General features: G+C 38.8%; 3 protein-coding genes across 5 annotated transcripts in view; 2 read left to right on the top strand and 1 right to left on the bottom strand.

Annotated features, from left to right (window-relative positions):
• Nucleotides 1-134: 134 nt before the first annotated feature.
• LOC114151863 (Fc receptor-like protein 5) lies at nt 135-3,943 on the top strand. Of its 2 annotated transcripts, none has more exons than XR_003597034.1 (6): nt 135-341; nt 736-777; nt 1,444-1,719; nt 2,283-2,528; nt 2,882-3,202; nt 3,297-3,943. XR_003597034.1 is itself a non-coding variant. In XM_028029334.1 (6 exons), the coding sequence occupies exons 1-6, from the start codon at nt 311-313 to the stop codon at nt 3,383-3,385; spliced, it is 876 nt and encodes a 291-aa protein (XP_027885135.1). In that variant the 5' UTR covers nt 135-310; the 3' UTR covers nt 3,386-3,943. The 2 variants fall into 2 exon arrangements, 1 of the variants encoding a protein (XP_027885135.1); XM_028029334.1 differs by having other exon boundaries at nt 2,882-3,073.
• A 5,153-nt stretch (nt 3,944-9,096) lies between these two features.
• On the bottom strand, nt 9,097-10,808 carry cox19 (cytochrome c oxidase assembly factor COX19). The gene is made up of 3 exons (XM_028029335.1): nt 10,614-10,808; nt 9,555-9,666; nt 9,097-9,471 (listed from the first exon to the last, which is right to left on the bottom strand). Exons 1-3 carry the CDS (start codon nt 10,693-10,695, stop codon nt 9,384-9,386), a joined length of 282 nt encoding a protein of 93 aa, XP_027885136.1. The 5' UTR covers nt 10,696-10,808; the 3' UTR covers nt 9,097-9,383.
• Nucleotides 10,809-12,366: 1,558 nt separating this feature from the next.
• The window catches only part of LOC114151861 (arf-GAP with dual PH domain-containing protein 1), a 28,017-nt gene continuing 23,227 nt past the window's right edge, over nt 12,367-17,156 (top strand). Inside the window, exon 1 of one of the 2 annotated variants that reach the window (XM_028029329.1) lies at nt 12,367-12,873. In XM_028029329.1, the coding sequence (XP_027885130.1) occupies nt 12,783-12,873 (91 nt within the window). In that variant the 5' untranslated portion in view covers nt 12,367-12,782. The remainder of the gene's footprint in view (nt 12,874-17,156) is intronic. The other variant, XM_028029328.1, reaches the window with a different exon arrangement.

Genomic DNA, 17,156 nt, shown 5'->3' with positions numbered 1-17,156 from the left:
TCGTTTCATATTTCACCACACATTGTTTCGTTTGGACTGGGGGGGCGAAAGCAAACAAAAACTGACCAGTTTGTATTAAGAACCCAATTCTAAAGAGTCATCTTCATCAGGTCGGCTCAGAATCACACACCAGCACTGCTGCAGTAACAGGATGCATAAATGCTACTTCAGACAGGATGCGAAACCGATGATTCTCCTATAAATGTGACAGAAGCTGTTTGTTCGGAGAAGGTGTGTTGTTCTGATGACAGGAAGTGGTGCGGGACATCCTTCTGTCAGTCACTGATCTTTCAGTCTCCATCCAGACATCATGAAGCTTCCATCAGCGTGTCTGCTGCTCGGTGAGTCCATAACCAGAACTTCTACATCCACCTCTCCGTCCGTCTGTCCTTCCAGGGTCACAGCAGGTTCATACAGATGAAATAACACCGTGAAGAATTGATCAGACGGGTTCTGAATGGTGATGAAGATGGAAGTGAAATAACAGAAATTTTGCCCCAGCTTTTTTACTTATTTATTTATCTAGTAGTTCTTTTATTATCATTCTAGAATTTGCTTGTGTGACGTTGAGAATTTGTTTTTTTTTGTCAGTTTATGTTTTTCTGCCAATGTTCAGGTGCATTAATTTACTTAATTTAAATCCTTATAAAGCGTTAAAAAAAACTTCCTCTAGATGTAACCAATCACCACTTCCTTTTTTTGCTGACTGTGGCTCTTCAAACCTTTATGTTCCAGGAGTCTCCGCTGTTCTGCTGGCAGGAGGAACTGTCTCTGAAGGTTGGATCATTTGTCTACTTATACATTGTAATATCAATGAGGAGGTAGTGAGGTAAACGTTCACTATGTCAAAATTTGACGTAGCAAACATTTACCGTGCTATATACGAAAGTATATAACAAGGTACAGAAACGTACCTCACGGTAGAAACGTATTAGCAGAGTAGGCTTTGACCATCAAAGCGTACTTAGCAAAAACTTTCTATCTCCCCTTTAGAGCATTAACTCTTTTCAGAAATGCCAAAAACCACTTCAGTTGAGCACAAAACTTCTTTTTCCAAAATTGAGGAAGTTACTTAGAATTTTTCTGTTCCATCAACCTTTTCTAATGCAATTCCTCAAAATGTGAATATAAAATGTTGATCGTAACACGGCTACTGACAGTGGTGACATACAGATGATCGAGATAGACTACTGTTAATGAGCTAGTCAAAATGTCTGAGTACCATCAGTAAAAACAATGGAAATGTTTACGATACAGGACCCTGTGGTACTCCACAAGTAACAAACTGTAATCTGCCAGACAAATATGACCCGTTCCCACAGGATGTTGGATCCTCTTACTGGTTTATGTGACAAATGTGGCTTGAGCTTCTTGAAATTCCTCAAGCTAACTGAAGAAATAAATGCTCAAAGGATTTCTTTTATCTTCCCATTTGTCCTCCAGTGTCTCTGATCGTCAGACCAGACCTTCAGCAGTTCTTCAGTGGACAGTCAGTGTCTCTGAGTTGTGAGGATGGACAGACAGCTGATGGGTGGACAGTTAAAAGGACCAAAGGAACACTCACTGAAACCTGTGGAGCACCTGGATCAGACTTTGGAGTGTTTAAGGACTCCTCCTGTGTCCTTGACCTTTTGTCTTCTTACACTGGAGTTTACTGGTGTGAAACCAGTGCAGGACAGAGGAGTGACCACATCAATATCACTGTTAACCAGAAAGAAGGTATGGCATTTTGCTTGGTCTGAGGTCTTCAGCTTCCTGGACTCTGTGCTTGTATTGTTGGGACCAAAACCATTGACTTCAGTCATTCTTTTGAACACTTAACTCAAAGACTTTAGTGAAGTATGGTCAAGTGGTCATATTCTTGGCATAAATATGTTGTAGAAAATGTAGTAATCTGAGCGAGGGGGATTGCTCAGGAATCAAATAAAAGGGTCAGAGAGTGGAGCTTTGGGGTCCCTCACAAATGATCTTTGTTATCTCATCATTATAATGAAGAGGGGATAGAATAATCCTTGTCTGTCAAAGAATATCAGAGCCAGTTTAGGATATTATGAGATACAGTAATTCTTACACCTTTCCCATTTAAGATCAACTAACATAGTCCAGCAAGCAATCATGTCTCAATAGCCAAGGGTCTAGACATAGAATTTTTTTTTTTTTTTTTTACCAGACTAAGGGGAACGCAGCTTAGGAGAGTTATCAAAACTTGTTGGAACCACATCAAACTTTTCTGAACCTGACATTGTATCATCATGATGTTTGTGATGTGTCTCTCTGTTCAGACAGGGCTTTTATTCTGGAGGTCCCTGCTCTTCCTGTGGCGAAAGGACGTAACGTCACTCTGCATTGCCGTCACAAAGATGGTTCCACCCGTGCAGCGTATTTCTACAGGAACAGTCATATTATTGGAGATGGAGTCAAATCTCAGAAGGCCATTATCCACAGAGTCCAACAGTCCGATGAAGGTTCCTACTGGTGTTCTACTGACACTTCTGGATCATCACCTCATAGCTATCTGAGAGTCAGAGGTGAGGATAGTGACATCACTTCCTGTGTCCAGACATGGGCTGATGATTGATTTCACTTCATTTATGTACCCTCAATTCACAATAAATATCGTCTCACTGTATAGAACATGCAGATAATAGTCTATTTACAGAAACATGTAATAAGATCAGTCCAGCACTACACACAGACGCAGATGGGGAAGCATTTATAACAATGATATCTTATTTATGAAAAAGTTGAGTTTATTCTCTCAACTGGCACAATTTCTAAGCAAACACAGCCGATTCCATCACTAACTTTGCAGCAATTCCTCCCTCTGACCAGCAGGTGGTGACGGCTTTAGTGACCAAACGTGTCTTTTATCTCTATCCAGATCCTCCTCTCCCTCAACCATCTTCCCACCCCATGACAGCTTCCACTTCTTCAGCTGATGGTGCTAATCATACAGCAAGTTCTCCTTCTCCTTCTGTGTCATTGGTGCACCTCCTGTGCCACCTGCTGGTCCTCTGCCCGTACTGCGTGTGCAGCGTCCTGCTGGCTTCAATCTGCTGCAGCAGGGGCTCGGGTAAATATCTTTACCTTGTGACAACATCTCTAGTATAACTTCGCATAAATGATGTTTTTCATGATATTCACACTATTTGAGATGCACCTGTAAGCGACGTGCACAACGCAGCCACTTTGACACTAAAAGGTGACGAAGTGAAAATGACACATCAGCAGTGAAACTGACTGGATTACGCATTCTGATCACTTCCTGTTAAAATTCTATCCTTTCACCCCTGCAGGAAACCAGGCTGTGGTCTCCATAGAAACCACCCAGCTTGGTGAACTGGGTGATGTTGCTGCTGATGTCACTACAGAGCATGAGTTCTGATGGAGCGTGAGCTGCAGGCTTGGGGCTCATGTCCGGCTGCTTCGCCACAAACAGGAAACCTGGACCCGGAACCCAACCAATCAGAGCAGCTTTTGAAAGGAAGTCTCACTTCCTGCTCAGCTTCTTCTGAGTGAAATAAGATCTACTGACACTTGGACCACCAGCAGCACCAAGCTGCTCAGTGTGCTCACAGCACTGAAAATACTGATCCAGCTTTAACCCGAGCTGGATCAGGTCAGAACACAGAGCAAGTACAGACGTTTTTCAACACTGTGAGGAAACAAATAATAAAAGAAGACATTTCTATTCACCTGAAAATATATTTACTAATTATACAAAGATTAATTTGATCAAACTGATCTTTAATTTGTATTTTTTATTTCAATGTTTGAATTTTTGAGCGTGTCCTGTGAGATTTAATTACCTTACTGTTATGGATCTCTATGTTTGTTATTATTACTTCCCGCAATAATAAAAAATGATGGTAACTAGCAGATAATTAAATGGAATCACTTAACCTGCATCAAGGACACAAGAGGTAAACATAAATAAGAGATTTTTTTTAAAAAAAACTCTCTCGGGATGCGAGACCAATTCACTCAGATTGATCTGAAACTGCTGCAGTAATCTAGTGCAGTGGTTCTCAAATGGGGGTACGTGTACCCCTGGGGGTACGTGGAGGTACTGCAGGGGGTACGTGAGCCTACTGATTTAAAAAATCAGTAAGCTCCTCATAATAAGTCTTGGGAAAAATTATTTTGTAAAAAGTTCGATAAAATATAAATGTGTGTTCATGCACTGAATTTTATATTCAGTATTTAGTTTCAATATCCTTTAAAATAAAACGGTTTGACTGGTTTTATACCTTCCTGGTGGTCACCGTCTTCTGTTTTTCTTTTTGTTTAACCATGCAATGTTTGCAATATGGATGTATTTGTCAGGTTCACTGATATAAGTTGTTTGGCTTTAATAAATCAGACAGTGATTTTACAGCACTGTACCTCTTTTTTATTCCAAAAATGTTTTGCCCGTGTCAGGGGGTACTTGACTAAAAATATATTTTTAAGGGGGTACATCACTGAAAAAAGTTTGAGAACCACTGATCTAGTGAGATATGAAACCACAGTGACAGTAACCGAAGGAACCAAGAAGCGTAGCAGCTCAGGAGTTGGCCAGTCAAACAAGGTCAACTGTTGAGGAATCGTTGCACTTGGACAAGAAATGTGTTACTGAAACAAGACGGCAAAGGAAGAGAAGCTGGCTCTGTTCCAAAGCTACCATCCAGTAACTATAGGCAGCGACGTTACATGAAAGACAGAGGAAAACATTGATGCTTTGATGCATACGGTCTAAGCTAACAGATTATCCATAAGTGGTAGTTACTTCTACATTTAGAAATTCAGGAGATACAGTGATGTTCCCCACCCATCAATTTATGGTTCAGTCTTTGCACATTTTTAGGAGGTAAGTAACTCTAAAGTATTTGTGGAAAATTTGCCTATTTGTGGATTTTGTTTATTATTATTTTTTACAACATACCACAAAATATTACAAGGAAAATTCAGCATACTCAGGAAGCTGTACTGCTACGTGATACGTTATTGGCTGATGTCGGCAAAGCAGCCAATCCGTGAGTGTCATTAATTTTCCAGGGAGCTCATTGGCTGAACCCCTAAGAGCAGGGAAAAGGAAAACTGTTGATTGGGAAATAAACAAAAAAAAAATTTTTAATTGAAGCAAATTGTATACATGAGGGCCCCTGTGATTTCAACTTGGTAATTCTGGGCCACATCACAAAAAAAAAAAAAAGAAAAAAAAGAAAACGTGGAAACGTATACATGTGAATCATCCTCATATCTCACCTTCAGATACGCTTCCATTCTGCTCATTTTGAAAACAATGATTCGTACCAATGATTTGAGTTATTCGCTGTTTTTTCAATGAAACCACAACTAAAACCAGTGGGACGATTAGGACAGACAAATATTTAGAATCTTTGTTGTCATTCTCCAGTAATACACATTTCACATGCACCCAGTCATTCTGTGGCATTGAGATATCATGTATGGGAGTCAGCAGTCTGCAGCCTTATCACTGACAGAGTCACAAAAAAGGAAACGACACCAGACAGACTTTCTCTAGGCTTTGAAATTCCTACGCCGTGACCTCCACGCCGCTGTATTTGTCATCAGCAATTTTTCCAGCTTAGCTCAGCAAGGCTCTCTTCTCCATAATTTAAGGAATAAGTCTGTCATTTCAGATCAAAGCAAACTGACCCCCAAAAAACTTTATCAGCGGTATGAATAATTTTGAGTCCAAGCTTAACATTTATTTTAAACTTTATAAAGTAAAATGAATAATAACCTTTTAACATAACGCGTGATTTGTTGCTTAAGCAACTAGCTTCCTTCATCATTGCTTCTAATATTCCCCCCGCACTCCCATTTTTTATTGTAAATTTACTGGAAAAGACATTAAGGAATCATAAGAAGTCGAGGATGATGTCAGAGCATCAGACAAGGCTGCCTGAAGCTGTAAATCTGAGAAATTGTCCAACACAGACGGCAACGTCAATGGAACCCTGACGTCACTTTCACAGTCAAGATGCTCACTGAGCCAAGCCAAAATGGACAACCCTAACATCAAATTGTGAAAGATGTTGGGTGAGAAGTCACCTAATTCTTACCTAAACTCCACGTGTGTGATATTTAAACTTGCTATAAATCCAGCTGTTCTGTAAAGATGTTTGTTAGAGGACATTAGGGAACAAACAGCATCAAGATCAAGGAATCATAGCAAACATCAGATAGCAGACAGGTCAGGCTTAATGTTGTTTGGAAGTTTACAGCAGGGTGTACCAATACAGGGCCATCGTCCAAAAGTGTAAAGAATGTGTCCGAGTGGCAAATTCATCAAGACACGGCATGGGAAAAGAAAAAAATTGAGCATAAAAGAGAAGAAATCCCTTTGCCCCTCGGACGTGGTTTGGGTTGAGTTCTGTTTGTCACACAGCACAGAGCAACGTCATCCGGTGTGTTCTTTGTAATCGTCCAGTGTGTCACATTCCTATTTAAAGGATTTTATTAAATGGAATATTGAGCAACTGGTCACAAGGTTATGTGACACACTGGACCTTGTGTCCAGTGTCGTTTCATCCTGAGAAATGAGGAGTAGAGGGAGTGTCCGTTTTTCTGATTTGAATTTATAAGCAGGGTTTGTCTTTGGATAAGTCAGAGCTTCACTGCTGCTCAGTGGTAACTCTGAAAAACAAGAACTAAAAGACTACTACTAAACGACTCTATATCTCCCTGATTTATTTTTATTTTTCTCTACTTCCAAGATGTCCTTCTCAGCAAACTGGAAAGTAGCTATAATCTGTGCTACCGGGCTGCTCTTTCTTCGTGCACAAGGTGAGTTCAGTTTCCGTTTTCCTCTTTTATCGGCTTCCGACTTTAGGCTTCATCACGCATTGAAAACTCTGTGACAAAACCCGGATTCATGGACCCCCCCCCAGCCCCCCATTTTTGAACCGCTCTGTGTGTTTTGCATTGCAGGACAGAAAAACGGGACAGTGGATACATTTGCTTTTCATGCTGGAATTGATCTCTCGTGTTGTGTGGAAACCTCGGTTGCCCCCATCAGCAAAGCGGTCCGGGCCTGCTACGAACAGAGGGAGTACTCACTTAACATTTGCAAAGTGCATGCCTTCATGTAAGTAATCGCTCTGTACAAGCTGCTTCCCCCCCAATTTTGGATTCTAAAAAAAAAAAAAACAATTAAAAAAAATCTAGATTTGGAATTCAGTCAAGATTCCGTTCACATTGCACTGTTATTCCATCTATATGTGTTCACATTTCTTGTTTTTCTTTCCTTTGCACAGTTTCGTGACTGTTTCAAACAATTCATACTGCGTGGATCCAAAAGCAAGCTGGCTGCCAACGAGACTTGAAAAACTATCCGCTGTAAGTGTTAACATTCATGTCAGACAATAAACAACCCAAATTCAGCGCTGAAACCAATACCATGTGGAAGTTGCTCAAATGTCATGGACTCATTTGTTTTCTCCACAGAGAGGAATAAACTGCACTGTGCTGTGAATTGGGCTGTAGCGGCCTACAGAACCCATAATGCATCTGGAGGTACTGGATATCCAATGGTATCAGTTTCAACTTCGTCGTCTCCCGCAGTTGGGATGATTTTTTTTAAAACTAATTTCTAAAAAAAAGAATCATCTGTCCAGAGTTGTCCTGTATTGGTGTATTTACAGCCTTTGCTCTTATAAGTGTAAATTCTGTAAAAGTTTAAAATCAGGAAAACTAGTATAAACATCCGCAATGTTAATCAGAGTTGAATTAGCTTTCTTGCTGAAATGCCTGAGAGCTTACTTTTAAGCTAACTAGCTAATATTTCCAGAGTCTTACAAATAAATTAATAAAATAAGTACACCCTTTGCTTCTTTTTGATTTAGTTATTTTTTTTTAGCAAGTCTAATGTTTTCCTCATTGTCCTGAGGATTATGTGGGATTAATTACGTATTAAATGCCACTTTCTTTAGGAAAGAAAATGTTAGAAAAGTTAATTCCAGAAGCTAAACCCTTAAATAATATTCAAAACAGCTGAATTGTGTCCTGTTGAAATTAGTGTAGGAGCAAAACTGTCGTCCAGAAACAATAACAGAATAATTTCTTCATCTAAATTCTCGCTGCCGCTCCCAGTGGAAAGTATTCAAACAAACATATTTTCGGTTTTGAATTTTTACCAGCTTTACGCTCACAATGTGGAAAATTGCAAAGTTTGGAATCATTTTGTCTGAGATGAAAATGCACCTGCCTGCAGTGGATGTCTTTGCGAGTCAGAAGCGAGGAAACCCGGCTGCATTGAAAGGAAATATATTGAGCCTGAATCAGAAACTGTTCCTGCTTCCTTGAATTGGGATGTACAGTATGTTGGTGGCTTACAAAAAGCCTGAAAACGTTGAAAAGTGTAAAGTTTACAAATACACCAATGCAGTGCTGTGTTACATTTATGCTTTTTCATGTTACGACCACAAACCATGATGTTTTAAATAATATTAGTTGGGATTTTGTGTGACAGGCCAACATGAAGGAAAATGCTACATTTGGTAGCTTTTCCCCTAAAAACACTCAGAACTGGATTTTTGTAATAGTTCAGTCACCAAATATACCTTAATGTGAGTTAAAACTTATGTTAATAAATGAATATTACATCTCAAGTTAATAAAAACACATCCATTCAATTAGAATTTGTGTTGAATGAGGCTCAATATGTCGCAATAAAAGTACTTTTTGAAAAACAACAACCACCTTTAAGCAGGTATTAAACATTACATTTTCAAACATGCAAACATTTTCAACGTTTTCAGGCTCTTTCATTTCATTAAATCTGCATTTATGTATTAAATATATATTCTTTATTTGGTCTTCTGTAATGCTCTAATCTTAAATGTCATGTTTTCAGCAACTGTAATTAGAATCAACAGAAATAAAAGCTTGAAAACAAAGATTTTTGGTAGAAATTTACTCCTGCCTTCTTTTTTTTTTTCTCCCATCTGCCCCTAAGAGGCCATTGTGCCGACGGATCATCAACAGAGCAGACGTTGAGAAACGTTTCTATAAACAAGTTGAGCTGATTTAAAATCAGATGCATGTAGTTGGATTAGTTAGCCTAAAGGACTGAATTCAAATCCACCATTTTCTCTTTCTCAAACAGCAACAAAAAAAGGAACAACTTTATTTTGAGGAAAACAAAACATCAGCTCTTTATATTAAGCACTTTCTGTTCATGCAGCACATTATTTTACAATCCGCAGTCGCATATCTCAACCCAGTGTCCGCTTCCACGGCCTCCATTCCCAGTCCTTAAGCCCTCCTTCGCTTCACACTGCGGTCTCTCTACCATACGTGTGATTCCGGATGGCGTCCAACAGGAAGTCGGATACTTTGAGTCCGCAGGGACTCCAGGTGGAAGCGACACCGGGTCAGGGTTTGGATCCCTCTTGGCTGGGAGGAGGATCCATCAAGTCCTTGAATCCCAGTTTCTGCAGAGGCTCCCTGGCCATGAGCTGACTGGAAAACACAGGAAAACACGGAGCTCAGTTTGTCTTAACCGTTCAGAGTCAGAAGGGCAACGAGTGGAGCGGCTTCCTTACTGATCCATCCTGCACTCCAGATAGTCTTTGGACTGCAGCCGGCACTTTGAGTTGTCAAAGGCGTTTTCCCTCAGACACTGCATGAACGTCTCCTTGAAGGCCTTACACTCTCCTGAGAAGAAGAGTTCGCCGTTCACCACAGATGTTTTAGGATGCAACAGAAACGCTCAATTCTAAATAAGACCTAATATTCATGTTGTTATTCATCCTTCCACTTGCAGTTTGTCTTTTGTGGCTCGTTTTCTGCCGTTTAAGACCAGGAATCAAAGAACTCGGATTATGGATTTAATTAAATAAGTTAGTTTCCCTAACTTTGTTTAGTGTGCCCCCCTTAGTGTAGTTGTTTATCATTTGTTGAATTATAATGAAGTTCTGCTTTTGAGAAATCTGGGCTACTTATGATTAGCTCAGAATCTAATAAGTATCTCTAGTTACTAAACTATTCTAATTTAATGAAGCGTTTTTTTAAAAATATACCTTTTTTTGTAGCATTTATCTTATATAAAAAAAATGTGTGTATATATATATAATTTTGTTATATTTTACATTTTTCAAACATTTTATTTTTATCTTTTTATTGTATGTACAGACATACAGACATATAAAAAGTTTATTTTTGTAAAAAGAAATTATATTGTGTGTATATATATATATATATATATATATATATATATATATAGAAATGTATACATAAAAAACACTACTTTCTTTTTTTTAAAAGATCTAAAAAAGCCACTATTTTTATGTTATTTTTTATTTTTATTTTTGCTGTGCTGGTTTCTCTGTCTTCTACTTTGATGGTTCATTTGGAAATAATTCACCATCATAGTTTCGAGCTGTTTTCTATTGCACATTTTTGATAATTATGTCGCTAAAAACAGTCCTAATTGTTAAAAAAAAATAGCTGTGCTTTGCTCTGTATTTTATAGATACAACATTAAATGGCCCGAAAAACTTGAAAATGATTAAACTACCTGTTGAACACATAAATTACAGGTAAGGGTCAATGGTGGGTCACAGGTGTTATTTAAGCAGAAGAACGACGCGACAGTCGCTCACCGAAATGATCCAGAGGGAAGGAGCCTTTATCCGGAGCCCGAGATTTAAAACTCTTCGAGCCGAAATTCATAGCGGTCGACATGTTTGCGTTTATATTAAAGGAAAAGAAGAATATCTGAACCGGAGAAGCTGCGGCTTCAGAGCTAAACAAGGCTGCGACCCTGCCGTCGCGGAATGTGACGTTTTGTTTTGGTGTCAGCAACCAGACATTAATAATCGAGTCCATCGCGCCGAGTGTCGATAACAGATTACATCGATGTTTGTTTCTTTTTTTTTTTTTTTTTTTCTTTTTGCATTGAAGGCTACTACTGTATCTGGCTTAAATACGCACCAGTAAATGCGCAAAGCCACACAGAATAGCTAAATATATTTAGTTATTCTGTGAACTTGAATGGTGAAAGAAACTCAATACGAGTTAATTATTGATTTGTTATTTTTATGGGCAACTTCAAAGGCATATAGCAGTTGGTTTTATTTGAGTATGAGTAAAAACCTAAGGATATAAGTGAAATGGACAAAACAAACATGTCAAACTTGTGAAGACATACATACATATATATATATATATATATATACATATATATATATATATATATATATATATATATATATATATATATATATATATATATATATATATATATATATATATATGTATATATATATATATATATATATATAACTTTTTTAACATCGGGGAGCTCAGTTCAGTTAACTTATTTAATTGTTTAGTAAGACCTTTATGTTTAACACTCATAGAGTACAATGTTTTCAGTGGTTTTTTTTATCTCGTCTTAAATGCCAGAATATTAAGATTAAGAAAAGATACTTTTTATATGTATTCTTAAACTTTCTTGACTTGTGTGAAGCATTTTATATCTGCAGATATTCCTTTATTGTCCCACTGAGAGACAAGAAAGGTGATTTAACATGTAATAAGCATGCAAAATTATGATCTTATAAATGTGGGCTTTCCCAAACATTTGAAAGATTTTCATAAATTAACAAAGTATCTTTCATTATTTAGACATTAATCTATTAGAATGTTTTTATTTAACAGACCTCTGAGTGACTCAGTGTGGACTTCAAATAAAATAAAAGCTCAGGAAAGTTTTATTACAGCTACTTTTTTTTTCTTCACAACATCAACAGTGAGCTGAGAAGATAATCTCTGATTAAATTGGCCCACAAGTTTCCTTTGTGACTTTATTTGCAACAGGTGGTTAAGCTGTGACGCTGAGAACCACCAGCCTCAACTACATTGAAAACATTTGCCATGGCTGCAGAAAAAAAAAAAACTACTACAGTGGAGCCACCAAATAATGTTCACAAGTGTAACCAGACCAGACTAGCAAAAACAATTCAATGTGACACCAAAATAATTTCCTATTTATATATTTATTTATTCATTTAGTAAATAAATGTATTTTTTTTTTTTTACATTTATTTATTTTGTTTTACATTTATGTCTGGACTGAAGAAGATGCCTATGCCTTTGTATGAACTAATCACGAAATAATGGCCTGCATTTTTCCAGCTGTGGCCATGGCCCCCCTAACCCCTCTCTTGGGATCGTCACTGCAAGTATATTCACACATTTCTCAATTTGTATCTCATCAAATCCACACACTGAGCATTTTTAACTGCACACGACGTACGTTTAAATATTATTAGCTTGTATTGCTGGTAGCAGCTAGCCTATAGTTACGAAGCAGAACAATTAACAAATCGTGTCTGTTTCTACTCATTTATACTTATTTTGAGGTGATGAAGGTACAACGGACGACACCTTTAAAATAGCAATTCAATGCCACCTCACGTCTTTTTCAAATTCTTGTATTAAATTTCATTTTACTGAGTGCAATTTACGTATTGTGCCGCTAGATGTCTCACTTCTCAACGTCTTTTATTGAAGAAGGGAGGAGGTGGAGGAGGCTCTGGTGTTTGTTCTTCAAGCTTCATTATTATGCAGTCAGAGAGACAAGGTGCCAGAGTAATCAGAGACAGCGGCTCGTCGGCACGGATAGCTCGGTCTCCGCCGCTCCAGCTCAGACCGGAGGTGACAGGTGATCTCCCGCTCTGACTGTCTGTCTGTCGGGCTCCGGCGGCGGATGTTCTCGGACAGGCTTCACCCCACCGCGGTGAGGCTGGACCGACAAGACGCACGCCATGGCGCTGGAAGCGGACGGGAACAAGTTGCGGCTGCAGGACGTGCTGGAGAAACCTGGCAACGAAATGTGCGCTGATTGCGGCAACCCAGGTAGGACGCTCCCCGCTCCCCCATCTCCCTGAAGCCGGCGGTGGCTGAGCATGCGGCGGCTGCACCGTGGGAGAGGAGAAGGGGAGATGAGACAGCTAATAAGTCTCACGTTTCCCATCTGGTCCATTTAGGTAAAGAAGCAGAAATCTAAAATGGTTTTCTTTATTATAGTTAGAAGAGGATGGACTCTGGACTTAAGTCTGAATCATAAATCCATAAAGGTGTTATCTTTGTGTGTGTGTCATTGTTTTGCCTAACTGTGTGTAGTCAATGTGTGGTCTGTTATTATCCACTGTCAGCACCTCAGCTTGTACCCTAATTACTTACTGTGTGGATTGCACTACAGTTGCTATTTGTTATAGCTGGAAATCTTTTCTATATGCTCCAGTTCCTGACAGATACATTTTTTTCAGTCCATATTCTCTCTTTTGTGATTTCCTCCTTCCATCCCATGCCTATTTGTCCTCTCTGTTGTGGCAGTTAACCAGTAAGTCTCCAGTACGGGCTGAACGCCCAGTGCTGGGAGCCCAGCCCTCCCAGGATGCTTTGGCTTTGCTCACAGCCTCTCTGAGGCATGGCTCTCGTTGAGTGTGTGTGTGTGTGTGTGTGTGCGTCCCTGAAGCCAGTGGTACTCTGGCAGAATCAGATAGATAGCTCTGTCAGGGCGGGGGTCCCTGAACAGGTGGAGGGGAAACAGCCTGAGATCAGACATGAGGAGAAGATCTTCTCACTGGGTCTGTGGGTGCTAGTGGTCGCCATGGAGAACAAAACCTGACCAGATATCTGCACCGCATCTATCTATTCATCCATCTACTCCTCCATCATCTGTAAGTTTCCACATCCATCCCTTCATACATCTATTCATCCGTCTATCCATTCATCTATAAGTTTCCACATCCATCCGTAGGTTTATCCATCCATCCATCCATCCATCCATTTTATTGGCAGGTTTTATCTTCAAGCCTAACTACATTTGGTATTATTGCCATAAATAAATGTTATCAGCATTCTTATTTATTTTGGCCGATATGTTTTTACCATCTGTGAAGGGTAGGATCTTGACATGGGACCTGATTTTTGCAGCTATTTTGGCCATGAAACATCTATTATCAAAAGGTTCAATAATCGTAAGAAATAAATCATTTTTCCACCGAAGACATTCAGGTGATTCCAGAGTACTGATGTTAAAGTCATAGTTAATGACTTGTGAATTTTCTGCCCCTTTGTACTCTATGCTGAATGAGTTTTAGCTATAAGGCTAATTTGTAATGAGCGCACAGACATGTGGCCCACTGAACACTTAAACATGCTAGTATGTTGGGTTAGCCTGGTAAAACCAGCTTCTTTTTCTTTGCTTCGTACAGAGGTTCTGGACCCTGGGCTATTGGGGAACGATTACTTCCTGGAGTTGTGGACACTGTTGAGATTTAAAATTTTACATAATCGCTAACGTTTGGTCACGACAACATATGTAATGCGCCTGTTTGAGTCTGTGAAACTTACAGGAAATTGGCTGTGCTGCAAAAAATCATTCTCTCCTTCGGAGAGAGAAGTGCCGAGCCAAATGTCGAGACGTCTGTTAATGCTAATTCAATATTTGGAAGAGTGGCCAACACGAGTAATGGTTGGTGGTGTAAAATATTAGCTTGAACTGCTAATATTTTTGCTTTTTAAAACATGGAAGTAATTTGTAGGTCAGAAAATTGTGCGTCAGAAGGCAGAAGTCTGTGGCTAGCTAGCTAGGTTGAAACTAGCTAGCTAGCTTGATTCTCCTGTCCGTTCCTTCCAGTATCTCCAAAGTCATTTAGTGCTAAATACCCTGTAAGGTTCTGTCTAAACATAACACCACAACTATCAAAACATTCTACTGCTGATTTCATTGAAATAAAGCTAGCTGAATAGTAATTTATATGGCTAATTAACCATTTTTCCATGTTTACCTTCATGAGGCATTTAAGGAAACAAGTGGCAGTACAAATAAAAACCGTAAGGAAACTCAGTGATCAATCAAAACTACAGCAAACCCTCTTCTCTGTTACCAGGAACTCCCAGGCTTATAATTCATAACTCCTAATGGTCAGGACATGAATTATTGATGCTAGTTTGGTGGCTCAGTCCCAGCATGGGGACAGAGTGCTGTCTGGTTCACTACTATCTATCTGCCTCTTTTAGGGAAGAAAAATGCTTTTGCAGTACTATCTCACCTCATAAAAGGAAGCCAATAGGAATACTATAAGAGTAGTTTTAAACTATATTTCAGAAGGATGTTGCTCGTATAGAAGAATAATGTGTATTGTAGGAAACTTTACCTACTTTTTTTGGAAATTATGTGAACAAACGTCATTTGATCCTCTTTTTCAGTCCAGCTGAATAGTACATTTAAAAGGTGAAAAACAAGAAGTGCATGTTTCACAAAAATAAATAAAATCAAATTGAGATCAGTTTGTTTTAATTCATGTAAAGTTGGAGTTTTATTTTGCATGAACATTTGGTATCTTCATTGCTGTGTGTGATACATTCTGTTTTTATAAAGCTGTTGTTTAAACATGAAAAACTTCTGAAGAAGTAAATCTTACTGCGTGGACATGATTTAAGACTCATTGACGGCAGTCATTGGCGCCAACAGATGGCTCAGTGACATGTTGGGTTTTTATGACTCAATTCCTTTTTTCCCCTGTTTTTTTAAACAGGAACAGTATGGTTTGGATAGCATTTTGTGTCTTAACAAATGAAATCATCGTTTAAAAGCACACTATGCTTACTCAGGTGGTCTTTGATACTAGAGTTGGTTTGATGATTCTAAACTTTTAAGTGTGAACAGAAATGGAAAACAGAAGAAATCTGTAAGGGGGAAACAACATTTTCACAGAACGGTATACGGAATGCTAACGCCATAGAATGTTTTGACCCGTCCAATCCATGCCAACCCGTCTTAGCTGGGGAATAAATTGCATAGCAACACAAAGGCAAAGTGTCGTTATTGACCTCTGCCACTGAAACGCATCGGAGATTAATTTTTAGCCCTGGAATGGTTCAAAAACTTTATTTTTAGTTCTACTACTGGGAACATTAAGAAACCTGGTTTCTGACAAACTGAAGGCTCAACATGATTCACATTTGACAAAAACTCTGAAACGTATTTCGACCCAAGACCATTGAATTAGTCTGTTTGAATCTAATCCCTCTGACTTCTGGGTCCAAAAGCAATGACTTCTATCTTTTCTGTGAAAGGCTATGGGATTTTCTAACCCATTTGGTCACTGAGATTATCAACGCCGTGACTCAGTGAGTGTAGGGACTGTGGTTATGTAGTGACACAGTGATATAATTTGTGTGTCATCATCAGCATAAACATTGTGAGAGAACTTGTGGTTCTCTATAATCTGAGCTGTGGGATCCTATAGATGTTAACTAAAAGTAGGCCGAGAATACAGCCTTGAGGAACCCCACAGCTGTTTTTTGTTTTTTCCAAACTTACAATTACCAAGTAGCCCCTGTCTACCAATAGATATAATGTAAATAATATTGTGCATCAGCCATAACAGCAATATTCATAGTGGATATTGATATAGACAGACATTTTTTACACCAGTATACCCCTAATACCAGACAGTCCCACCCATTTTTACAGTCTAGAAATCTGTATGTTGTGATAAATTTTCAAATACTGAGTTTGAATAATACCATGACAGACATTCTAAATCTATGTTAAAGTTCCTACTGTAAATAGCTTTTATTTATTTTAAAAAGTGTAGTTATTATTATTTATCTGTTAGGTCTTAAAAAAAAGCTACCCCTATTTAAATTCTGTCTGTAAAAGAAATCAGAAAAAAAATAGTTGATGGAGTAATATTTTGTTATTGAATGGGAATGGGCATCATAAACAGGAGGCTTCTGGGCCGCACTTGTTTTCGGAAAATTCCAATAAACTCATTATTATGTCATCATAATAATGACATAAAGTCAGTGATGACTTTATGTCAACTTCCTGCCACAAATGTGCATCACCGAGACCAGAATGCAACATAAACCGACTGCCATGTGGCTATAGGGGATTTTGACGATGATGCAAGCAACCGTTTTTAGTGCTCAGTTTACTGCAGGTTGAACACACATCTCACTGTCCATAAGTGAGGGGGTATTGTAAATGCTCTCCAACGGCCAGGAGAGATGAAACGTTTTAAACCACATTTTCATTACGGACTCGTCAAAAGTACAGAATTGGAAAACGTTTGGTTCCATATCAGTAAGTGGAAAACGTCGGGCTGTGCTGCTGCTTGTAG

Source organism: Xiphophorus couchianus, chromosome 10 (assembly GCF_001444195.1).
Source record: "Xiphophorus couchianus chromosome 10, X_couchianus-1.0, whole genome shotgun sequence".
Taxonomy (NCBI): domain Eukaryota; kingdom Metazoa; phylum Chordata; class Actinopteri; order Cyprinodontiformes; family Poeciliidae; genus Xiphophorus; species Xiphophorus couchianus.
The sequence above is the reverse complement of the archived record's forward strand: the minus strand, read 5'-3'. Positions and strand labels throughout refer to the sequence as shown.